Here is a 24,345-nt window from a genome sequence, read left to right on the forward strand (position 1 = left end):
AAGAAAGTAAGATAAAGAAACAGAATCAGCAATGTAATAAATGACAATTTACCTCCAATTAATTAGTGACAGTTGGTAATCAAATATTTCAGAATCATTTACAAAATCGTCTACACATTTTAAAAGGAAAACATCTTAATTATTCCCTCTTAATACTGAATATTCAATATTTTCCACCATTAACTTGTAATATTCATGGATTTATTTCCATAAATCACTTAAAATTTACAATGCATAAACAGAAATTAAAGAAAAAAAAAGATAGAGACAGAGGAGAGAGAGAGAGAAGAGACAATGAGATAAACAATGTAATAAAAAGTCAAAGTACTGACTTTTCCAGACATGAGTTTCTTTTTTTCTTTTTTCTTACTTACAATAATACACTCTTCCTTGACGGGGCTATACGAAGAAGAAGACCCCTGACTTGGTCATCGTCGTCTCCTTTCTTTAGTTCTTCTTCACACCAATTAACCAAACCTCTCAAACTCCTCTGCTTCTTCATTCCAACTTCCTTGTCCGTCTCAGATTTTTTTCCCCTTAAGACCTAGATTCTTTCTTTCTTGAAACCTTGATTTTGGTCAAGAAAATGGCTTCCCGCAACGAGAACGATGATATCCCCATGCTTCCAATTTCAGACTCGTCATCTCGTACCAGAGCTTTCACTTCCAGGAGTCACAGTGTGTCCCTCTCAAACCCTACTTCTTCCATTGACGGATTCGACAACTCAACTGTGGTTTCAGGATACACGGGTCCTCTTCGAACTCAGAGACGTCCTCCTTTAGTTCAAATGAGTGGTCCTCTTACCTCTACTCGCATACCTGAACCTCTCTTTCTTCCTCATCCTTCTACTACTACTACTACTACTTCTTCTGGTGCCTCTTCTCAGCTTGACGATGAGTTCGTTTTGAAACACGCGAATCTCTTCAAATCTGGACAATTGGGGATGTGTAATGATCCTTACTGCACTACTTGTCCTTCTTATTACAACCGTAAGGCAGCTCAAATGCCTCATTCCAGAGTCTCTGCCATTTTTGATTCCACGGTAAAAGTTTTGATTTTTTTTTTACTTCACATTCACAAAATAGCTTCAGTCTCAAGTAAATAGTGTTGCTGAAGCATAGTCTTTTTGCTTTCTTGCTAGTTCCATAATGCTCTGTATGATGATGCTAAAGGTTGGGCTAGGAGTTTTACTTCCTCTGCTAGTAGATACTTTCCTGGAATCATGAATCCTCATGCCAAAGTGGTTCAAAGCTGGACTAAATTCTTTGCCCTTTCATGCTTGTTAGCTATTTTTATAGATCCTCTCTTCTTCTTCCTCATTAAAGCCCAAGAGGTAGTCTTTCCTTCATAGATACCTCTCTCTATCTATTTGCTTCTCCCGTGTTGTTATCTTGCCTTTTAACCTTTTTAACCATCTTTCTTACTGTAGAGAAACAAATGCATTATGATTGATTGGCCAATGACTAGAGCTTTTGTAGCTGTAAGAAGTGTGACAGATGTTATATTCTTTTTTAACATTCTACTACAGGTTTGTTTCCTTTGCTTATTCTTACTCCATCTCTTTTTTAAAACAAAATCTGTTGGCTTTAGTGCTCCCTTCTTCCATATTTGTTGCAGTTCCGATTAGCTTATGTAGCTCCAGAATCTACTGTGGTTGGTGCTGGCCAGTTAGTTAGTCATCCGAAGAAAGTTTTCCTCCATTACCTCCGAGGAAAGTTTTCCCTTGACTTGTTCATATTGATGCCACTTCCACAGGTATTGTAATGTTAAGAGTTACTACTGGTTTTAAGTAATGTGGTAATCAGAAAATGTTGTTTACCACACATTTTTCCTTTCTCTTCTTTTCGTATACAGATATTGATATTATGGATAATACCAAAACACTTGGGGGTATCCGGAGCAAACTATGCTAAAAACCTTTTAAGAGCTGCAGTTCTTTTCCAATACGTTCCAAAGTTATATAGACTTTTACCATTTCTTGCTGGACAAACACCAGCAGGATTCATATTTGAGTCAGCTTGGGCCAATTTTGTTATTAATCTTCTCACCTTCATGCTTGCTGGACATGTTGTTGGTTCTTGCTGGTATCTTTTTGGTCTGCAGGTATGACAAAGTTCTCAAAATGTCCTTTCATATATCCAGCCGGTTATGCTTAGAATACTTATCTTGTCTGTTTCCCTTTTTCTTTGGTCTCTTACAGAGAGTTAACCAATGCCTTCGAAATGCTTGCGGTAGTCTTGACCGTAGATGTCGAGATCTTATAGACTGTGGTAATGGAAATAGCAGCGATGTACTAGCACGAGCTGCCTGGAGAGATAATGAGAGTGCCAGTGCTTGTTTCCAAGAAGATGGTTTTCCTTATGGAATCTATTCGAAAGCAGTCATTCTTACCAATCATTCTAGTCTCTTCACAAGATATAGTTACTCTCTCTTCTGGGGGTTTCAGGTAATTGTGTTTTTTTTTTTCTTTCTTTCTTCAGTTGTTTAGTAGCAAACTAAAAAGAAATACTCAAATACTTTGCAATGATTGGCATATTTGGAGCTCTTCATTAATGTCAGTTTTTGTTTATAATTCTCAAAGCAAATCAGCACTCTTGCTGGTAACCTAGTCCCAAGCTACTTTCTAGGGGAGGTGTTCTTTACTATGGGTATCATTGGATTGGGTCTTTTGCTTTTTGCCCTTCTTATTGGCAATATGCAAAATTTCCTTCAAGCTCTTGGTAAAAGGTAAAAAAATCCTATCATCACATCACTGTACAAAAAGTAGATATTTCAAGACATTATGGTTGGTCTTGTGAATTACTACTAAGTACTCTGGTGATATTGCTTTGTCTATCTTAGGAATATGGAAATGACGCTAAGACGGCGTGATGTGGAGCAATGGATGAGCCATAGACGGTTGCCTGACGGTATAAGAAAGTATGTGGACTGATGCCTATTATACTTTGCTTCTCAGTTGAAGATTTTTGTTTCAAAGAATTGCATTGGTCTCTGTAGTGTCACTATAAAACTAAGTGAATTGTTTTTTCAACATTTTCAGGAGGGTGCGAGAAGCTGAGCGGTTCAACTGGGCTGCTACTAGAGGCGTTAACGAAGAATTGCTATTTGAGAACATGCCTGATGACCTTCAAAGAGATATAAGACGACACCTCTTCAAATTTCTCAAGAAGGTAAACATCAGAGTCCAGTTCCCACATCATGGCTCTATCTCTCTCAGAGTGTTTTAAAGAGCTACTTATGGAATCTAGCTGTATATCTCACAAAAAATAACCATTGCTGAGAATACTGTTGAAATGTTGATGGGTTTGCAGGTGAGAATATTTTCTTTGATGGATGAATCAGTCTTAGATTCCATCCGTGAGAGGCTGAAACAGAGGACATACATAGGGAGTAGCACAGTGTTGCACCGCGGAGGACTAGTTGAGAAAATGGTATTCATAGTGAGAGGTGAGATGGAGAGCATTGGAGAAGACGGTTCCGTTCTACCATTATCGGAAGGCGATGTTTGTGGTGAAGAACTCCTCACTTGGTGCCTCGAACGCTCTTCTGTAACCCCCGGTACCATCCCTTTTTTTACTCAGTGTTTATAAATCTCAACGTTCTCGGTTCCTTATGTAGCACTTTTAGCTTTGCAACTGAGTATGTTTTGAAACCTTCAGATGGGACGAGGATAAGGATGCCAGCAAAAGGGTTGCTTAGCAATAGAAATGTTAGGTGTTTGACAAATGTAGAAGCGTTTTCGCTGTGTGTAGCAGATCTTGAAGACGTAACGAGCTTGTTCTCGAGATTCCTAAGGAGCCATAGAGTCCAAGGAGCCATAAGGTACGAGTCTCCATATTGGAGGCTACAAGCTGCTAGGCAGATTCAAGTGGCGTGGAGATACCGTAGGAGACGGCTACATAGATTATACACTCCTCAGTCTAGTTACAGCCGTTAGTTTGCATTCTTCATTCTTGATGATTATATTGTAAGTTTCGTGGTTTGTTACTTGGTTGTCACATAGATGGTGTTTTGGTATTATAAGATATAGCTCAATGCTTCACTTGAATTCAGTTTTTTTGTTTCTTTTTTTCTTTGTCAATTAGTGACCAAGAATATATCCTAATTCTGAAAGTGAGAGAATGAATGACTCATTTAAGAGAGGAAATGTCAGTTTCAAATCAGTTGGTACGTTGTACTAATTAATCTCCTACTTGTGGAAATCTGGAGGTAGAGAAGTCGCATGATTTAGTTAAAGTTGTTTACATTGTTTTCCAGCTCCGAATGAGAGACATGATGTTGAACAAATCAACAAAGTATACAAACTTATTTGTCCCATTTACAATTCCATAAGACACATTTCTTTTCTTGGAAACTGACATTTAGTTCCAATTGGTAGATGATGAGATGATGATGATGTTTTTGGTTTGGTAGATTAGTATTATATTTACAACTGGTAGATGAATCGATTTTAAGAAATGAAAATGTCATTCGACGAACGATGTGTGGTTTTTTTTTCACACACTTATTTACAGTAAATACACTTATCCAAATTAACCTTATCCCTTATACTATTTTTGTTTCTGAGTTCTTTTTTTCTTCTCGAAACCTTCTCCATACATTCTTAGTCAAATTAACTACCAGAAGTAGTTTTTAGTCAACTCTTATTTGCCCTTTTTTAGTCATTTTCTGTAAGGTCGTATCTCTTTTTTCACTTTGGGAAAGAGATATGGTAAACTACTGTGTTGTTGTTGTTACTATACGTCTGTTAAAGATCAATATAAATATCATGGATTTTATCAATTTAGATAAATTAATTTTTATTAGAGGATCTATGGATGCACTATAATAACTAAAAGTTTTGAAATAAGAAAAATAGTTTTTGACGACAAAATAAGCAATCAAAAAGGAAAAAATATATTATAGTTCAGCAAACCATAAGCAAAATTTAAGTAAATATTTCAATCTTAAGTAGCTCAGCCTCGAACCGTATAAAAGAGCTAAAATTCGTTATGCTAATCATGTAGACCTAAATATATTATATAAAGCCCATTGCAAACATTTAATGGTACATCTAGGTTAGGCCCAAGTTATAACTAGCGGTTCCACGCAGGACCATGCCCTATGGGCAAGAAAAAAGGCATTTGCCTCACGCCCCCAAAATATAAATTCTTTTTTTTATTTTTTTGAACACTCAATTCTGGAAAATATGGTGTATTATTATGGTTTTGAGAATCTTATTATCTCTTAAACAACTCATATATGACTCCTCTTTAATATATATATATATATATATGTTTAATAAAATATATAAAAAAGAAAATAATACCCTAAATTGTGAATAAATCGAGTAAGGTTGTGAAACATAATCAAGAAAGATTATGAAAAATTGGTGAAAGATTTTATTGAAATAGAAGGAAGAACTGTCATGTTTTAGTTTTTTAGATTATTATTTTGTTTTTTGAAAATTTTATATAATTTTAAGTTTTTAATGTTTATTTATTATAATTTTGAATTTTAATATTTATTTATTTATTTAAAAATATATTAAAATGACCTCCATTGTAAGTTCGTCTTAATCCCCGATAAATCTGGGTACGGTACTGGTTCCACAAAATTAGACGTGCCTGTCATGCGTACGCGGTTCCATGTTAAGTAAATAATGACTTAGCCAGTTATATTTATTTATTTATTATTTTTGAGAGATTCTCAAAAATAGCACTAAAATAAGTTTTTTTCTAAACTTAGCACAATATCTCTAAAATTTCAAAATAGCACCAATTAATTTTTTCAAAATTAAATCTTAAATTCAAAATACAAAATTAAATCTTAAATTCAAAATACTAAACCCTACCTCTTAAAACTATACCCTAAATGTAAAATTAAGAATTCAAACCTAAAAAAAACTCTAAAAATTAATTTTAAATATTTTAATGTGTTAAATAATTCTATTTTTGGAAATTTAGGGAATGTGTGTTATAATTGTCCATAAAAGTATTATTTTAGGGTATTCTCTTTATTTATTTTTTTGTAATTTTGTAAACCTACCATTTGTCAAATCACAAGATATGTACCTACCTTTAGTGAATACAAATGAGTCACCACGAACAGCCAATGTATAAAAAGGGCTAGATAATATTGTCTCTAACTAGATCTACGACATCGTGGTCGTGAGCATAACTTCACAAGAAATGGATTTACCAAGAGATATGTTACTAAAGAACTAGACCATAATTAACGTTTACCACAACGAAAATTGTACTAGACTAGACTACTAGACAATCTAGACCATGAGGTTTATATGCTGAAGTATTTCGTCTATCGACTACTGGTTAGTTAGTACTCATCATCAACATCCTTGTCCATACGTAAATCTCTTAATAAATGTAACACAATCACTAGTAAAAACAGATCATATAGTTACGGAATATTGCTACGAAATAAGTAATAGTTAAAAATAGCCACAAAAAGTTACAGAAAAAGACAAAATATTATCTTTCTTTCGTCTTTCGTACTCTCTCTCTCTTTAACATTGAACACAGACACACACAAAAATAACAAATTATGGGTCCTTGGAGTTCGATATTAGTTGTTCAAAGTCGTTATGCTTAGTTCTAACTTTACTATATGTATCATTGTTGCGTCTTTGTGTGTTTTAATATCCTGATATCTCCACTTTTAATTGATTTATGTTTATTTTATCATTCACGCAGAAATTGCTTAAAATTAAGACCCGTGTTCTTAAGGATATTAAAGAAGATGTTTCGAGGAAGAAGTTTCAATGGAAGAAGAAGAAGAAGCTGTAGATGTTTTTTTTGTAACCAAAAAGCCTAATGGGCTCTATGAAACCACAAAACAATTCAAGACAATAAGTCCAATTGGATGTGTAATTTTTTATGTATATAATTATTTTTGTTAACTTTTACTTTTTTTTTTGTTGTAAATTACCAGTTTTATTATTAATAAATATCTCATTTTATCTCATAATATTTGCAAATAACTGAATTAATATTAATAAATATCTCATTTATCTCACAATTATAGCGTAGTAATTCGTAACCATTTTATCACTAGTTACAGTGTAGCTAATTGTCACAAATCAATGACGAGCATTTTGTGGGTTCTTGAAGCTAATTGTTACATATAATTCAGACGCTTTCCGTAACAAATACCTACAGTAAACTGTGACATTTCGTAGCAATTTGCTACTATTTCATTGATATCTAAATTATAGCAATTTGCGACAGTTATCTACGACAGAAAATTTTGCTACGACCAAATAATTACTAACCATTTTTGTCACAAATCAGTAACAAAATTAATTTGGCTACAAAAACAAACATTATAGTTACAAATATTTCAGTAACTATATGATCTGTTTTTACTAGTGAATGTTTTCTCTTGCAATTTCGACACGTGCAGTTTGAACTCTTTCGTGTGTGTATATATAATATCTAATCTTAATCGAGTACTTAAGCAATTGCTCAAAAATGTATCCTATTTTATTTTATGAGTCACTATTACGGGTTAGTTAGATTATTAGTAGCATTGTATTTGTATTAGATCTGAATTAAGATCGTTTTTGACGTCATTGCGCTACTTCATTTATTACATAAGGTTACGAGTCCACACGGCCAAAGCACATACATACACATATTATAAATTTATATTATTATGCGCTAATAGCGCGATCAAACTGGGACCTTTTTTTTTTTACAACTAAGGAAGCCCAAGGAGCTTGCGAGTAACGTTTGTCAAGAATCTCCAAAAAAGATAAAGCGAAAGATAAAAACAACAAAAAGAAGGACGAAGAGAGAAAAAGAAAGAAAGAGAGAGAGATCGATATAACAATATTTAGTAAAGAGAAAATAATATTTAATTAATCAATTTAGTGACCATGTAAGTTTAATGTGTATATATATATATATGTATAAGTTTGAGTAGGAGAAGATAAATGAGGTGAACGACGCACCAAGAACACGATATTGTTAACTGTCTGTGAGAGAGTTATGGCTCCAGTTGGATTACCTCCAGGCTTTAGGTTCCATCCAACCGACGAAGAACTCGTAAACTATTATTTGAAAAGAAAGATCAACGGTCAAGAAATCGAGCTTGATATAATCCCCGAGGTTGATCTCTACAAATGCGAGCCATGGGACCTCGCAGGTACGTATGTTTTTACATTATTCTTGTATTCTTTTTAAAAAATAACTAGAAACATCTCTGAAAATTAATGGTTGTGATCGTTAACAAAAACTGTAGAGAAGTCGTTTCTACCGAGTAGAGATCCGGAATGGTATTTTTTTGGGCCACGTGACCGGAAGTATCCAAACGGGTTTAGGACGAACCGAGCAACGAGAGGGGGATACTGGAAATCAACCGGGAAAGATAGAAGAGTGACGAGTCAAAGCAGAGCCATTGGGATGAAGAAGACTTTGGTTTATTATAGAGGAAGAGCTCCTCAAGGGATCCGTACTGATTGGGTTATGCATGAGTATCGTCTCGATGATAAGGATTGTGACGATCCCTCTTCGCTCCAGGTAAAGAAGATCGATGATAATTACGTAGAGAAGCATGGCTATTAAATTTGTTATAATAAAAAAAGCGAACATGTTATTTCTCCATTTCTGTTAGTAACATTATTCGAAAGATGTGTGAATTTTAATATTTAATTTAAATTAAGGCGTATAAGCTTGATATAATGATATATATTCGTTTCTTGCTGTAAGCTGACAAAAGCTTCATTAGGGTTTCGCTTTGTCTTTACTGCGACGAAGACAAAACCATATCTAGTTATCCATTATATAAGACAAATATTCACATCCATTATTTCTTTTATTTATTTATGACTTTCATATGAAGAAGTACGAAAAACGTTTATTCAGTATTTTAAACATTATTCTAACATATAAAGTATCTTAAAACATTCTAGCATAAGAAATATAAACTGTTTGGTTGCAGGACTCGTATGCATTATGTCGGGTGTTCAAGAAGAACGGAATATGTTCAGAGTTGGAATCAGAACAGCAATTACAAATGGGACAATGTAGCTTCACGACGGCGTCAATGGAGATCAATTCCAATAATAACACTAATTACAATAACAACGAATACGAGACAATGTCGCCGGAAGTGGGAGTTTCATCATCTGCCTGCGTTGAAGAAGTAGTCGACGATAAAGACGATTCGTGGATGCAATTTATCACAGATGACGCATGGGACACGTCATCTAACGCCGCAGCTATGGGACATGGTCAAGGGGTTTATTGACTATAAAGAACAAAAGAGAACTGGGATTTGGGGGCAAAAAAAAGGAGAAGAATATAGAGTTATCGGGCAAATAACGTAAACACTTAGGTACACTTTTGTTGTACTTATATAATACAATCGTTGAAATAAAACCTGAGGGTTCTTGCCTTCTTGGCTTCTTAACTGATTTTTTTTTCTTCTAATTGTGAGAATGTGTGGGATAATCACGTGATTTATTGGATTTTTTTTTTTTTTTTTTTGGTTGGATTGATGATACTATTAGTATCAGTAAGTATATCACTGGTGTGCCTTTGTTATATTTCCTCACATGGGTGTAACCAGATCAAGTTAATGGATGGGGAAATTCGGATTTATACTTATACGTACTTGTTCTTTTATTTTATTTTCCCACTACATTTAGTCTTATATAATAGCGTGAAAAGCAAGTTTCATTCAACTTTTTAGGTCAAATACTCATTGTCAGAGATAAAAAATTTCCAGCTGACCATGGAGTGAGACCATGATATTTACATATATAACATAACAAAATTAATGAAAGGGGTTTCTAATGGTAATATAAACTTTTTAAGCTGTAATCATATTCGCCAAGTAATACAAAAAAAAGTAGTATAAATTATGTTGCAAAGAAAAAAACTTTAATCATATTTCTTTTGATGGTTCTCTGTCTATTCTATTAAATGATAGGACATAACAAGTAAAAGGAGAAAGTGAAGGGTTTGATGAAGTGTAAATGTAAGATTCTGATTTCACTCTCTTCCAAAAAGAAAGATCCCTTGCCTTGCGATCAAGGAGATTGATCTTTCTTTTTTCTCACGCATCTGTAATACTTACGATCGATCATCTCTCTTTTCTACTTCTACACTTTGTAAACTCTCAATAACCAGAAAAGAAAATATATATCTATATACACTTCATGTCCTTTAACAAAACTATATACACATATACATGAGCTCAGCTTCAGCCTTCCTTACAGCTTTGAAAATCCTCCACTGAACCTGCCACACATCACCATATGTTTTGCGTTTAAATGTACATGCATCTTCCACATTGGACCTTGTCCAAATATATCTATTAATATGAAATTTGAAAAATGGGTTTTACGTAGAACTCTAGAAGTGATCAAGTGACTTCTTTTTAGATAATTTATGACAAATGTGTTTTGTTGTAGGGGGGACTACGGATGACTGATTCTTGAACCTCTGCGATGTTGTAGGCCTCTTGAACAAGAATGAAGATTTTGTCTAAACCAGAAGCTCAAGAACGTGTGTCTCGCTAGGCTAGTCCTCATCTACTTTGGTCTTCTTTCCGTTCTCTTTACGCTGTTTGTTCTGGAGCCTGGGAAATGTCCTATATCACTCTAATTAAATGTATTGTAACAAGTTTTTTTTTGTCTTCCTATAGCCTACTTATTTGTACTTTTACATTGTTTAATTTTGTGACTGATAGATCTCTCAACTCACAATAATTACTTAACATAAAAAGCTGATAGACCACAAATTAGCTTTTGTCTTTTAAAAGATTATGAGTGATTGTATGTATAAATACAAGGACAAAAAATGGTAGAATGATTTGCAAAACGATTTCCGACAGAAATATCAGTAAGCGACCTTTACTCGGAGTTCTTTTGGATGGTTTTAAACAGAACAAGGAAAAAGGCAAAAGTGAAGGGTTGCACATACGATCATTTCATTTTCTTCTTCTACACTTTGGTAAATTCTCAATAACCAGAACAGAGCATAACTATATATATACATCTCAATGATCTCATCCCTGCATAAGAAGAATCTCGTAGATATCTGTCCTAATGTTTAGTTCCTTGTCCCGCATCACTTCTTGTAAATCTGACATCTCTTTCACCGTAAGGACTGAGCTCAACTTCCTATACCCATCCAGCCATAGTTTTTTCGACCTGCCATGCCATTATGTTATGAATTATTTCTCGATAATCTGAGAAATCTGGAGAAAGAACTTTAGATTGGTTATATGCTCTTACCATGGGCATGCATTTATAGCGCGGAAATAAATCCTTCTAGCTGCTGATGGATTGTGTGCAATGTCGATCTCATATGCAATGTAGCAACGCCATAGAATGACCGAGGTTTTTAGTGTATCTTGTGTAAATGCCCTTTCAAACAATCCACGGATTCTGTGTGAGGCGCCTCCTTTACTCAACTCATAAGAAAGTGCAAATAGCCAAACAACGACAGATGGACTTCTGCATGATTAACAATTTAACATATTAAACTCAATAAACATAACCCTTGTTCTAAGAGGAAGACCGTAAACATGTAACTACCATCTTTAACCGTTTAAGCTAGGCATCCATATCTAGATTAGGCAGTTCTCGTGAGATAGCGGGTTTATTTTTAACAAGTTTGTGAAAAAACTTACTTGCGGGAGTAGTCATCAAACATCATTCTCAGTCTATGTGATGTCATACGGTGATTACAGATGTCCACCAAAGCTCGATAAAGCTCCGGACTGAGAGGATACAGTTGCAGTCCCTCTGATATGGGCTTCCAAATTTGTGACAAAGTTAGATCGTCCTGGTGTCTCTGAAGCATTCTCACATAATAATTGAGCAAGAGCTCAAGTTGATGACTTTGACTTTTTCTTCCTGGAAAAATCACAAAGCCCAAATTCAGATAAACAGTGCATGCATGATACACGCTTTTAAGTGGAATTTATTTCTGATACAGTCATGTAAACTAGTATGGAAATCAGTAAGATAACCCAAGAATATTGATCACGGAAATAACCTGGAAGAACAGAACTGAACATGTGTTCTAGGATCTCAACAGCACCAGGAAGGTCATTTGTTAACTCCTCAAATAGAGCTACCGAACAAACAAGCGCTGCTGATTGATCATCAGTGACACCATGAGACCATGCTGATTGTATCTTCTTGAGCTTCTCTTTGAACCCTTGGCGTGCTCTAAGGATTTGCATGCTTGAAGACTGGGAAGTATAGGGAGTATAAGCTAGACCACTTCCGAGGTAGCACAGAATGTGTAAAGCACGAGATGATGATTCTGTATCCCTATCTCTGCTGCTACTATTGGCTATTTCCGATTCAGCATACCATAAACATAGCAAAGAAGCGTTATACTGTAATTCCTGCAATCATAAGTGAAATAACCTTAGCATGGCTTCTGCAATGCCAAATAAAATCCAAAGCAAACACGGAAATTGGACTGATGTTTCTATGCACAAGTGCACAAAAAGTAACGTCAAATAAGAAACCCTATTCTAGCTATATTCTCTAGGCCATGCTTCCCTATACATTACTTAGACCAGACTGTCCTGTAACAAATAACTCTACTATGATCCGTCCATGAGATATTCTCCTATGCACCAGTTTCGGGACCAGTAAGTGAAAATTTGAATCAGCAATAAACCCAGAACCATGGTAACTAATCTTGAAGTTTTTTTGAATAAGATACATAGGTGGAAACATGAAACTTTGTATCATATGCTAACAACATAGCCGAAATATCTGAAACTAACCTTCGGGAGGCCACAGATTGAAGCCAGTGCCATGTCGAAGACTCGTCTTGCATGTTTCATATTTCCAGAAGCAGCTTCTCGCTGTGCATAAACTCCACAAAGTAGTAGATCCTGTTCACAGAGAAGGAATCAGTTCAGGTGAATTAAAGAAAAAACAGACCACACCAACAAATTGGAATGGAGCTTACCTGCCGGTCACTTTTCAGGAGACGTTTGGCCAAAGCTTGGCAAGGAGTAGTTGCTACCTCACATGTTTTCATATTTGTTACAAACAGCTCTTCTGCAACAAGCACAGCTTCCTCCAGAATGTGGTTTCGCGGAAAAACATTAAGACAAAGCAAGATGGCATTGCGGAGAAACTTCATCATCTCAGTCCGCATAGATATGTCACAGCTGCCACTTAAAAGAGATCCCAAGCTGAAACTGTTGACACTCTCTGATTTCGATAAACATTCCTGTACACTTCTCAAGTTTTCGAGCAGAGAATCTGGCAATGTTTCAAGGCTACTTATTTTCTCACTCCATGACAAACTGTTGCTGGAAGTCCATGGGGACATATGTGCACCGAAGAAATCAATGAACTGGTATACCAGAGATAAGCGGGCCTCGTTTGAACGTAAGGAAAATAGAAATCCATTAATATCTTCAAATAGTACAACACTCGAGAGTTGATCTTCATCTTCTCCCTCGCCCATTTCATCAACTCTGGAGAATTCACCTATAAAAGGATGATACAAGGTTAACCACAACATGTATGTTTAATGTTATTTAGATAAAACTGCAATTCAATCCTAGCAAACATATCTACATAGACTGAACTTTATCTACTAATGGCTCCGGAATTACAGAAAAGGCTGAGCGACTAGTCCCACTTAAACAAAAGCTCACCCAATAGACACATTTAGACCTTTAATATGCTCCAAGAGAAAAGATGAACAAAACCATACAGAGATAATGATGGTATAGGTAGTGATAGATACCAGCTTTCCGAGTAGGCATCCATTGAATGAGATCTCGAGAAACCTCTTCTTCAAACCATTTAATCCAAGTTGATGTATCTTTAACCTCATCACTGGCCGCGGCATTGACATCAATGCCCAATAATTTTAGCATAGCTTCAGTATCATCTTCAGGTTTGCTATTTTCGTCTTCCATTTCCTCATCTAGACCCTCCCGAACAACATCATCCTCTACAGTGTTAGCTGAAGCAATACTATCTTTATTTCTACCTGAGACCTGTTCTGTCCAACCTGTCCAACCACCTACCTCATTGTCATCAGAGGATTCTTCTTTCAAAATTTTATGCCTGTTTTCCTCCTCTTTCTCCAGCCACAATGACCATCCAAAAGCTCCTTCTTCTCCAACTCTAGCACCATTACTGCTCCAAAAGTGCTCAAACAGTCTTAATTTACTCTGTTCAGTAAGCAACAAAGATGGACAAAAGACGCTAAATTCCACTTCTGCTTGAAATAACGCTGTGGCCAACTCCTGGTAACCAGCCTGCCACTCAAACCTGCAGAGGCTAACTAGCATATCGACTAGAAGGAGTTCCTGCTGAATGGCAGCAGAATCCAATGGTTCAGATGTTGCATCCACCTGCACAATCCAATAAATAGAATCAGACCTTATAATGTCAAACTGCTGCTAATAAGATTATCAATAATGTCAACGATTTAGATAGTGGAGAAACACCAGAAAAAAAAACTAAGAAAGGGAAATAAAACAGATGGACTCGAAATAACTTGTGACAGTAAACAGATAAGTATTGAAGTGATTCATCAACCCTTAAACAGTTAGCACTATAAAATAAGAACCTGCCTATGTCGCTTGCTGCAAGCAGAAGAAAGAGCCTGGATCGCATAAGAGTACATTTTCCTCAATTCCGATACTTTGAATCTGGAAAACTCCCCTTGAACAACACATAGAAACTCCCTCCATAACTTGTAGCTAGCGGAATTCTGCATAAGTGCCTTTTCCCACCTACTGATTAACACATCTGCGTTGTCTCTGATTCGGTATGCCTTGAGAAGCGCAATCAACAATTCTTCACAATCTGGGTTAAGTTCAAAAGCCTTCTCAAGTATACTAATCTTCTTCTCTAACATCTGTAGGCGAACTCCTTTCTGAGATTGCATGCTCGAAACCTTGTCTTGAAAATCAGCAAATGCTAGCCACGCTTTCTCATCATGGGGACGCTCCCTCGTCATTCTGTTAAACTCTCGCGTTTTATTAAGCACTTCATCCTCCCACGATGCTCCCATCATTGAGTCCTTTGGTAAAACATCTTCCTCGTCACTTTCTTGAACAGCCTCATCTTCCACCAGTGGAATGAAATCATCAAAGGAAGAATCCACAGCTTCTTTTGAAGCAGATAAACGAATACGCTTGAAATTCTTGTTACGTTCCATGGCAGCATTTTTTGCATACCAATATCGGTTATCAGACTTTCCTCTCCCCTCCAAAGAATCAATATCAATCTCTGTGTCAAGCATAGAGCTACGCCGATTCCGCAAATAATTCCTCAGAGAACCTTCCCCAGAAACTCTCTGAGAACTGTCAAGTTTATAACGAGGAACATTCATCCTGCATTGTAAACAAAAAACACAAGCAGATTCTTTTCAATATCCCCCATACTCTCAAAACACATTGCGCAGAAAACGAAATCAAACTAGCCATAACTAGATAAGCAAAGTACCTGTAAATAGAGCCATAAGCCAAATTATCTGGATCAGGACGAGTGTCTAAGTAATAATCCTTGGCAGGTTTCGAATAGTATTCATCAGAGTCCCTAACTGATGATTTCTTAGAACGAGATTCATCCGACGCAGTACCAATCTTCCGCTTCTTCCTCTTTTTCTTCCCCTTCCTCTTTACATCGTCGTCATCAGACTCCCAGGACGCTTCTTCTTCAACCAAATTGTAAACCTTAGGCTGATTGGTTTCACCAATATTCTCATCGGCATCTCCTTCTTCATCTTCTTCGACCTCGGATAAGTAAGGAGCCGTCGAAGCCGCGGCGGCGTTGATGACGGAGAGATCCGTCGTGAAGCTGGCGTTGCGAAGCCATTGAGTATTAGTGGAGATAACTGATACGGAGTTCGTAGAAGTAGGGAAGACCGGGAACAATCCGCCTGTAGTTACCGGAGCTCCGTCGCCGTCCTCTGGTGTATTCGACATCTTCATCCACCGGGAAAAGAAAAATTCCGATTTTGGTAATTATTTTGCGCCTCGCCGCTATATAATTTTTGCGAAGGCTCGTTAGTTATTGGGCCTATAGTAAGACTTAATGGGCTCGAATTAGTTTCAATCCTTTCTACTGAGCCCTATATATGTATGCTGCATCATACTATCATCAATGTTTTCTGTTTTCTTTTGCTTCCGTTAAAGTTATATATAAACTTGGATAGAATCTAAATAATGTTAAATCGTTTCAATCTTTATCCAACTGGATTGCATTTTATATGTGAATGTGACAATCTAGGTATACATACAGAGCGAAATATTATGTAGTCGACTATTGATCAATTTGGTCTCAGCATTTTGCTTCACTGGTAGCTTATAAAAAATAGTCCCTTCTTCAATTTTGATTTTTGCCAAATGGTTATATAGTATTTGAGTGTGTAGCCGGTGATATTTGTATATGCAATGTGCGCGTGTGTGTGGGTGGGGGATTGCTATTGCTTTTGCAGCTAAAAAATTTCGGTATCACACGGTCCACACTACCAAGGAATTGACTTTTTAATATATGGTTTGGCTGGATAGGTTTCAATTAACCAGAGAACAAAACTACAACTACGACAAGTACAGTAGTATTATGATCAAGACTCAGAGATTAATGAAAAGTCATTCTTTCTGTTTATATGGTACCATCAATATAAATGATTCCAAGAAAAGGAAAAAACAAAAACAAAATAGTTCCCACCAAATGGTCTAAATTAGAAACCTTATTGCCAAGAACAAGACTTACCCTTTTAACAAACAATATTTCTCTTGTGCTCCACAAGGCGTTTCCAATACTTAGTGATATCCTGCAACGACATCTTTGTAGTCTTCACTTCAACTTCATCATCACCACTAACCGCTGCTGCGGCAGCTATATGCGCGATTCGGCTAGGAAGCCCTTCAATCTCTTTCAGTACTTGAATGATATGAGTGATGAGTCTATCTGCAAGGCCTCTGCTAAAGTCTTCCCTGATCACAACTCTTAGCACAGCAATGTGTTGCGCATCTGCAGGCATGGTGTAAGCCGGTACGATCCACCCGAATTTTCTCAGAGACTCTGCGATCTCAAACACCGTGTGTTTGCTACTGTCTTTTAGAGAGAATGCCACTAGTGGCACTCCGATATCTTTAGACAGAATGTGGAACTTTCCTGTCATCTCTATTCCTTCTCTCAGCCTCCTCGCGTTGTCCATGCAGTTTTCCATTATGTTCTTGTATCCCTAATTTAATTTCCAAGAAGGATCATTAGATAAAATGAGATGTCATCTAGACACTAATAAGATGAAAGTATGAAACTGTTATGTAAGATATGTAAGGGACAAGTACCTCAAAGCCTAGTCGGATAAACTGATAGTACTGAGCAATGATTTGACTCGACCCTACCAAAAAAAATAGAGTTTTGCTTTAGACTAAATGTGATGATGAATAGATTGGTCAAGCAAGTAATTACATACCTTTTGAGAAGTTAAGAGTGAAAGTGGGTTGGTCAGCTCCTAAGTAGTTGATGTGAAAGACAAGGTCTTCTGGCAAATCATCTTTTGTTTTCCAGACAATCCAACCAACTCCTGCATACACAAGTCCATACTTATGACCACTGACATTGATGCTCTTAACCCATGGAAGCCTAAAGTCCCATTCAAGATCAGGGTAGAGGAAAGGAGCAATAAATCCTCCACTGGCTGCATCAACGTGAATAGGAGTTTCCCAACCCGTCTCTGCGTTTTTATCAGCTAAGAGATCGTTCAATAGCTTCACATCCTCAAACTCTCCTGTAAGTGTGGATCCTAGAATTGCTGCAACGCAGATTGTATTCTCATCCACCATCTCTACAGCTTTAGCCGGGTCCATCACGTAATAGTCTTCCCTTAGTTTCACCTCTTTGAGCTCTACCTCAAAGTACCTTGCAAATTTCTCCCAGCAGACCTGCCCTCGGATGAAAAATCATACACACAAGTTTGAATATATTTTAAGAGAAACGTATCAATATCCAAAGAAAATGTGATGTTGTAAGGATGGGGATAAGTTTATTGAGACCTGAACATTGGCTCCAGTTACAATGTTAGGCTTATCAGTCGGTAAACCCTGAGCTCTTCTCCTCTGTTGCCACTTCCTTTTGAAAGCTAAACCGGCTAGCATGATAGCTTCCGATGAACCAACAGTGCCACACCCAATCGCAGCCTCGCCTTCTCCAACGGGAGCATGGAACAAGTTAGCTATCATATTTACACACCGGTTCTGAAGACGAGAGAATAGAAGCCAAATAAAGATGTATTACAATTGGAAAACAGTCTTGACTATATTTAGAAATAGAAAGCAGATGGGAAGAGAGAAGAACCTGAAGCTCTGTAGTGACAGGATATTCATCCATGTCAACATAGTTCTTATTCACAGAATCCATTATGAGGTTATCACACTCAGGTTCCATCCAAGTGGTGACAAAGGAAGCTAGGTTAAGCCTGGGGTTTCCATCAAGCATCAACTCATCATTGATCACTTGATAAGCAGCGTCTTTGGGCATGGAATTGTCCGGCATCTTAAACCTGTTTCAATAGAATATATATGCAAGCAAATACAACTATTAACATTGTAACATAGAAAGAAAGAAAAAAAGCAACTAAAGTGAGGAAAGAATCCAGAAAGATGCAGAGAGAGAGAGGAACCTGGGAACAACAGCACGGACATATCTGGAAGCAAAAGTGGAATGCAAATGCTCTTCGGAGTCAGAGTTGGTTGCGAGTACCATTGTGTTTGAGTTATGCTGAAACGTTGAGATCAGAAGAGGAAAATAAATGTCAGAAGCAATTGGACAAAATATAAAGAAGAACGTAAGAAAGCAAAACTCTCTGTAAACTAATTTAAGACGTTCATATAACTAACTCCCTTTCTTTTTGTCCCCCTTGAGACCCTCTCTTCCCCTTGAATTGTGCTTCGGTACATTATTTGTGATTATATTAAAAATAATAATAATTTCCTCAAACCATTAAACAGAGAACAACATCAGAAGAAGAAGATTCAGAACCATAAACAGATCCACATATTATTTTTCCTGATTGGTGGGTGGTCGATATCTTCTTCCCAATATTACAGATCAGGATTACACTATAATACCATCTGAAATATAGAGTTGATCTTGTGAATACCTTATGTTGTATAGTTGTGTATGGATCAGAATGCTTCTGCTGTATTTATTTATGAGGGACGATTACAGCAGCTTATATACTTGTTGAGAGAGAGAGCAATAAGGGATCTACGTACAAAGATATAACTATATCAATATAGATTCATGTTTATTTCCTATGTTGATATATATATATTTATTGAGATATTTGAGAATCTAGTAAGATGCTAATCATATGGAGTAGACAAGAAACATTTTTCTTTCTCATAGTCATTTAAGAATTCAATACCAAACAATATAGTCTCGTTCTCTCGGGAAGTCAAAACTCTCACAGTATTATGCACCACCAAAAAAAAATTGCATAAACGGAGAGCGCCCTCACAGAGTCAGAAATCTTAAACGGTACATACACGAGAGCCAATAGTGCTCATAAAGCCTCTCTCACCAAAATCCCAATTCATATATCCGGGGAATAAAGGAAGAAACTTCAGGGAGGGGGATCATGATGAGCTCTGATACTGCTCCTTCACGGCTCTTGCTGCGGCACAGTACCATCCTGCTGCAGCCATTGCACCTGGATCTGGAACCGTTGCAATAATCTCTGCAGATACATAGCTTGATCTCCCAGCCTGTGTTACACAGTCTCATCCGTCATCTCAATATGAAAACCATTTAACATAACAAAAGCAGACCGAAATGGTAAGCTAAACTCACCTGTGCTTGCATCTGTATGGTTGATTCCGCTCCTGCAGTTGCTGCTTCAGCAGACAGGATGAAAGCCGATATTGGATCCTCTCCTGCGCTCAGCTTCTGTTCTTATAAAAACAAAACAAAAACATGTTACTACTTGCAAGTTGCAATATCCAAATCTTCAGTATCAAAAGAAATTAAGCCGCTTTTTGTCACCTCCTCAAGAACTTGTGAAGCCGGGATGAGAGCATCTAGCATTGTTCGGTAGCCTGCAGTTGCTCCACCATATTTGCTGACTGAAGTAATTGATGACTTGAGTGCTTCACACCCTGATTCAAAATAATGCTAACTATCAAAACAAGCATGTGCCTTACAAAATATTAACTAACCACATATAAGCAAGCATGATCTCACAGTGTTTGGCTGTGACTTCTGAATGAGCGTTAGCTTTTAGCTCCGCGTATGCAGCCTTGCAGAGGAGATGGTAACTGTTTCACAAAAAAACCATAATGTCACTTTACTTTACTATAACAATGACAATGTGAAATAATTTCAAGAGTTACATTATTCCGCTTGTGCCCCCCATGGCTCTTTTGATTGATGAACCAATCTCATTCACTGTTTCTGCAGCATCATTCAGTGGATAACTAGAAACAAAAAGAGACATGGTTCAAATTTTGGTCAACAATCCCTGTGAAGAACTCAACATATAGAGTGGCTATGCGGGAGTAAAAGTAACAAATAGACTCACTACTTTTTCATGTCCTCCAGAATAGCTGTTGCTCCCCTGTACATCTACACAATTGATGCAGGCAAATGTAAGATAATATTAAATGAACAAATTATAAAGTATGCATGGCAACATCTAGAAACAAAACTTACTGTCGACCCACAATCACCATCGCCTACTTTTGCATCCCATTCATTCAGACTATCCTTTAGACTGATGATCACAGTTGCTGCTGCTTGAATGGCTGCCTCAAGGATTCGACCTTCTTTACTCAGCTCTTGAGGTCGGTTATGAGACTGGTATTGACAAATTTTCATGAAATTTACCAAAAAACATTTGTCACCAACCCTTGAAACCTCTAAATAAGATACGAACTTATAAATTGTAATGCATACCTCGGCTATTGATCGAGAAGGAGGAACAGGAACATGAGTCTTCGCTGGTGGCCGGTTGCCTGCAATGTAGCACAAAATCTTTGTATCTAAGACTATACTCCAAGGCAATAAATCATGGAAATAGGATACAGCTTAAATCTCACGGACCATCAGTGCCTACAGGCCAATTTGGAGCCTTGGTTGGAGCATCTAATCGGTCTAAAATCGACTGGTCAGCCTTCATGATTGAAATCGAGAATCCTGGGGAAGGAAGCATCGTCAGAGTAACAACAGGAGTATGTACCACTTGACAAAATGAAAAAATCTACAGAACCTCACCTGCCATATCAAGAGAAGTCATAAAAAAGCCTGTATACACCCTATCAACGGCAAGTCCAAATTCCAACTGCAGTTTAGGGACTGCTTTTCCAGCAGCAATCATAAGTTCCATTAAAGGGGTGCCTCCCAAACTGCAAAATTGAGAAGGAGTAACTAAGTTCTCCGCTACCAACCATAAACACAGATATCACCATCTAGTTCTACAAATTTGATATCACAGCAGCAGCATTTGGTCCGGCTAATATAATGGAGTATTAGACAGATACCAATCTATATAGAAAATACATCGCTATAGGCTTACCCATTAACCATGAGAACCACTCTATTACCACGAGTAATTGGAACATAATTGGTCTCCTGCAGAAATGAAAGTAATCAGATCTCTTTGACTATGGAAACAAGAAATAACATAACGATGGCACAAATTAAGTACATACAGGATTAAGTATCTGCTGAAGAACATGGGAAACCACCACATCCACAGGTTGAACGTCAACCACAGCAGCACCAGGTTCTCCATGCTGAGAGACAGATTGAATTGAGATGTCAACGTATGAACCAAAACACTGAAGAAAGTGAATTTGTGTGCAAACTCGAAAATACAAGAAAGTAACATACAATTCCAAGCCCGAGTTCCATCTTTTCTTCGCCAAGACGATCTGATGTAACCTGTCCAGGAAGCGTACAGACGGATAATGCAACACCCATGGTACCAACCATCTCTGACGCACATTTTGCCTCAGCCGCAACTTTTTCTAGAGAAAGACCAGCCTCTGCTGCTGCACCCGCAACCTGTCCTTAGCAGAAGCAAATAAAATAAACTGATGCTTTAAGCTTTATATTCAGAACTTAGTTTTGATTCTAAGCTCGAGAAAACAAAACAAACAAATCAATATATAGCAGCCCAAGGTCCATACATCACAATTTGAACAAAAACAATATCGACGAGCAGTAAAGGCATACTAAACAAACTGGTTTAGAGTGTGATAAAGAAAAAGGACGGAAAGGGAAAGAGAAACCTTATGGACAAGAACTGTTCCTGCTAACCCTCTGCGTCCAGCGATACCACGTGGAGGGGGTAATGCGCAATCCTCTCCAACAATTACCGTCTACAAAACAGATCATGTCATTCTGTCTGGCAAAAGCTCTCAAGTATGAAAAGGTAATAACGAGCATGTATTACCTCAACTTTGTAACCTTCAGATTTTGCTTGCTCAGCAGCCAAACCAAAGTTCAAGCGATCACCAGTATAATTCTGCCAAGAGAGTTGATGGGGAAACTTGATTAATCACAAACACAAAGAAAAGACTCTATAGTTCCTCGCAACAACAGGACTGTATGAATGTGGCTCTCTTTCCCACTCTAACTACCTTGACAATCAGTAGACATCCCTCAGTACCAGTTACAGCTCGAATTCCCTGGAATTGGGCAAAAAATTATCATTCAATCGAAATAAACAGAAGAAAAAAATGATAGAAAACCGCATCTGGAATACTCACAGCAAGGATGGAATCAACTGGTGGGGAGGCAAAGACATCTCCGCAGATAGCCGCTGTTAGCATACCTTCTCCGACGTAACCAGCATGTGCAGGCTCATGCCCACTGCCTCCACCTGCATAAAAAAGTAGCATTGCTTAAGAGACTTTCAAAATCCTAAAAACCAAACCACATAATATCTCTAGTCACAAAACTCCCACCTGATATAACGGCAACCTTGTCGTACTTTTCAGCCGAGACATCAGCTCGTATAACCACCTTAACCTCAGGGAAACCATCCAAATACTGAAGTCCATGATAAGTTTCAACGAGACCCTCAATGAACTCAGTTACAACATCTGCAAAAAGGTTCTTTATTATATTCTCTTAAAGCAAAAGTCCCAAAACCGCTAGTTCTATACCCTAAACCATGGAAATCAAGACAGCGTGCTGACCATGCAACGAACTCAGCGGTGACGGAGTAGCATTTCAAAGATCGCGAAACAAAATCAGGGGGGTAAATGTGGTAAAATCGACCAAGGCGAATTTTATGAGCAAGAAACAGGCAATACAATTAAGAAATCGCAAATAGTAACACAACAATCGGGAAAGATAAACATAGGTCAACAGTTCATAATTCTCATTCGACCTAAATCTACGGCGGAGAAAGAAACAACGACACCGAACAGAGCAGAGGATGCGACGAAAAGATAAACGGCAAGGAAACAAAAAAAGAAGAACGAAGAAAGAAGAGCACGAACCGTTGGGGTTGTTGATGAATTTCTTGGCCGCGAAAACCATAATTGCGAAGGTATGAAGCGATCAGAAACAGAGAATCGGAGAAGCTCGCATGTAAGAGGGGAGTATTGTAGAAGAAGGTTTAAGGCAATCCGGAGAAATGAGAGAGAAAGAGTGAACAACAACAACAACAACAGCAACGCGTGAGAGAGAAAGTAAAGAAGAAAGCAAAGAAGAAGAGAGACGCAAATGGGGGAGTTTGTTCCGTACGAGAAAACCCAAAGTTAAAATTATACTAAATGAATAGAAATTAATATGGGTCAGGCCCAATTAAAAAGTGGATAAGATATAGATTATGACGAAATTTTGTAATATTATTTGTTAGAATAGATTTAAATTACCTAATTAGACTCTAAATGGTTCACTGTGTGCTGAACACGTGACACGGATACGTTGTCGTGAGCCACGCGCGCGCCTTGGTCCCAGTACTCGCGCTTAGCCGTCTCGCTTCGTGTTTGTGTTGTATTGGAATCGGATGATATAAATTATAAAATGTGTAATTTTTTTCTATTTACCAAGAAAAAAAATATGGATTTGCTTAGAATTTGTATTAGATTAATCCTATTAAGTTTTATGTTATTTCTAAAACCTTTCTTTTTGTTACAAAGTTTGAAGTCAACTTTATGATTCGTTGAATGTCTTGATTTGCTTTAGTTTCGATGTGATTTTTCATTTGCCTCTATTTCCATGGTTTTTTTTTTCTATATTTTATAATGAAATTACTTTTTCTTTATGAATTTATAATCAGGTCTTATCTAAAACTATTTTTTTTTTTTAACATTTGATAAGCTTTTATTGCCTGAAGGAGTGGTCCTTATTTAGGACATTTACAAGAAAACCAT

The 24,345-nt window shown here is 37.2% G+C and overlaps 5 protein-coding genes across 8 annotated transcripts; 2 read left to right on the forward strand and 3 right to left on the reverse strand.

The window, feature by feature from the left end:
• The first annotated feature begins 240 nt into the window (after nt 1-240).
• On the forward strand, nt 241-4,048 carry LOC104765615 (putative cyclic nucleotide-gated ion channel 20, chloroplastic). Its single transcript, XM_010489365.3, has 11 exons — nt 241-1,042; nt 1,142-1,333; nt 1,430-1,528; nt 1,618-1,755; nt 1,855-2,103; nt 2,201-2,446; nt 2,582-2,727; nt 2,842-2,919; nt 3,041-3,170; nt 3,312-3,558; nt 3,660-4,048. Exons 1-11 carry the CDS (start codon nt 587-589, stop codon nt 3,935-3,937), a joined length of 2,259 nt encoding a protein of 752 aa, XP_010487667.2. The 5' UTR covers nt 241-586; the 3' UTR covers nt 3,938-4,048.
• Nucleotides 4,049-7,812: 3,764 nt separating this feature from the next.
• Nucleotides 7,813-9,608, forward strand: LOC104765616 (NAC domain-containing protein 54-like). The gene is made up of 3 exons (XM_010489366.2): nt 7,813-8,145; nt 8,242-8,519; nt 8,941-9,608. The coding sequence occupies exons 1-3, from the start codon at nt 7,989-7,991 to the stop codon at nt 9,247-9,249; spliced, it is 744 nt and encodes a 247-aa protein (XP_010487668.1). The 5' UTR covers nt 7,813-7,988; the 3' UTR covers nt 9,250-9,608.
• Nucleotides 9,609-10,829: 1,221 nt separating this feature from the next.
• Nucleotides 10,830-16,055, reverse strand: LOC104765617 (uncharacterized). 3 transcript variants are annotated; one of them, XM_010489367.3, is made up of 9 exons: nt 15,452-16,055; nt 14,571-15,339; nt 13,737-14,352; nt 12,945-13,474; nt 12,757-12,867; nt 12,009-12,366; nt 11,641-11,866; nt 11,243-11,464; nt 10,830-11,158 (listed from the first exon to the last, which is right to left on the reverse strand). In XM_010489367.3, the coding sequence occupies exons 1-9, from the start codon at nt 15,937-15,939 to the stop codon at nt 11,014-11,016; spliced, it is 3,465 nt and encodes a 1,154-aa protein (XP_010487669.2). In that variant the 5' UTR covers nt 15,940-16,055; the 3' UTR covers nt 10,830-11,013. The 3 variants fall into 3 exon arrangements, with proteins under 3 accessions (XP_010487669.2, XP_010487670.2, XP_087358937.1); XM_010489368.3 differs by having other exon boundaries at nt 11,243-11,461; nt 15,452-15,961; XM_087502811.1 differs by lacking the exon at nt 15,452-16,055 and having other exon boundaries at nt 14,575-14,714.
• Nucleotides 16,056-16,588: 533 nt separating this feature from the next.
• On the reverse strand, nt 16,589-18,977 carry LOC104765618 (glutamate decarboxylase 5-like). Its single transcript, XM_019241143.2, has 6 exons — nt 18,639-18,977; nt 18,314-18,518; nt 18,013-18,213; nt 17,433-17,901; nt 17,305-17,357; nt 16,589-17,198 (listed from the first exon to the last, which is right to left on the reverse strand). Exons 1-6 carry the CDS (start codon nt 18,719-18,721, stop codon nt 16,728-16,730), a joined length of 1,482 nt encoding a protein of 493 aa, XP_019096688.1. The 5' UTR covers nt 18,722-18,977; the 3' UTR covers nt 16,589-16,727.
• Nucleotides 18,978-19,337: 360 nt separating this feature from the next.
• LOC104765619 (putative 3,4-dihydroxy-2-butanone kinase) lies at nt 19,338-24,166 on the reverse strand. Of its 2 annotated transcripts, none has more exons than XM_019240587.2 (19): nt 23,467-24,166; nt 22,927-23,064; nt 22,729-22,841; nt 22,600-22,647; nt 22,413-22,484; nt 22,249-22,338; nt 21,848-22,021; nt 21,667-21,750; nt 21,531-21,586; nt 21,230-21,360; nt 21,059-21,151; nt 20,912-20,970; nt 20,669-20,812; nt 20,541-20,581; nt 20,350-20,433; nt 20,201-20,274; nt 20,003-20,115; nt 19,811-19,906; nt 19,338-19,725 (listed from the first exon to the last, which is right to left on the reverse strand). In XM_019240587.2, exons 1-19 carry the CDS (start codon nt 23,504-23,506, stop codon nt 19,597-19,599), a joined length of 1,779 nt encoding a protein of 592 aa, XP_019096132.1. In that variant the 5' UTR covers nt 23,507-24,166; the 3' UTR covers nt 19,338-19,596. The 2 variants fall into 2 exon arrangements, with proteins under 2 accessions (XP_019096132.1, XP_010487672.1); XM_010489370.3 differs by having other exon boundaries at nt 20,538-20,581; nt 23,467-23,831.
• Between the last annotated feature and the right edge of the window lie 179 nt (nt 24,167-24,345).

The sequence above is a fragment of the Camelina sativa genome, chromosome 19, assembly GCF_030686135.1.
Source record: "Camelina sativa cultivar CO46 ecotype springtype chromosome 19, ASM3068613v1".
Taxonomy (NCBI): Eukaryota; Viridiplantae; Streptophyta; class Magnoliopsida; order Brassicales; family Brassicaceae; genus Camelina; species Camelina sativa.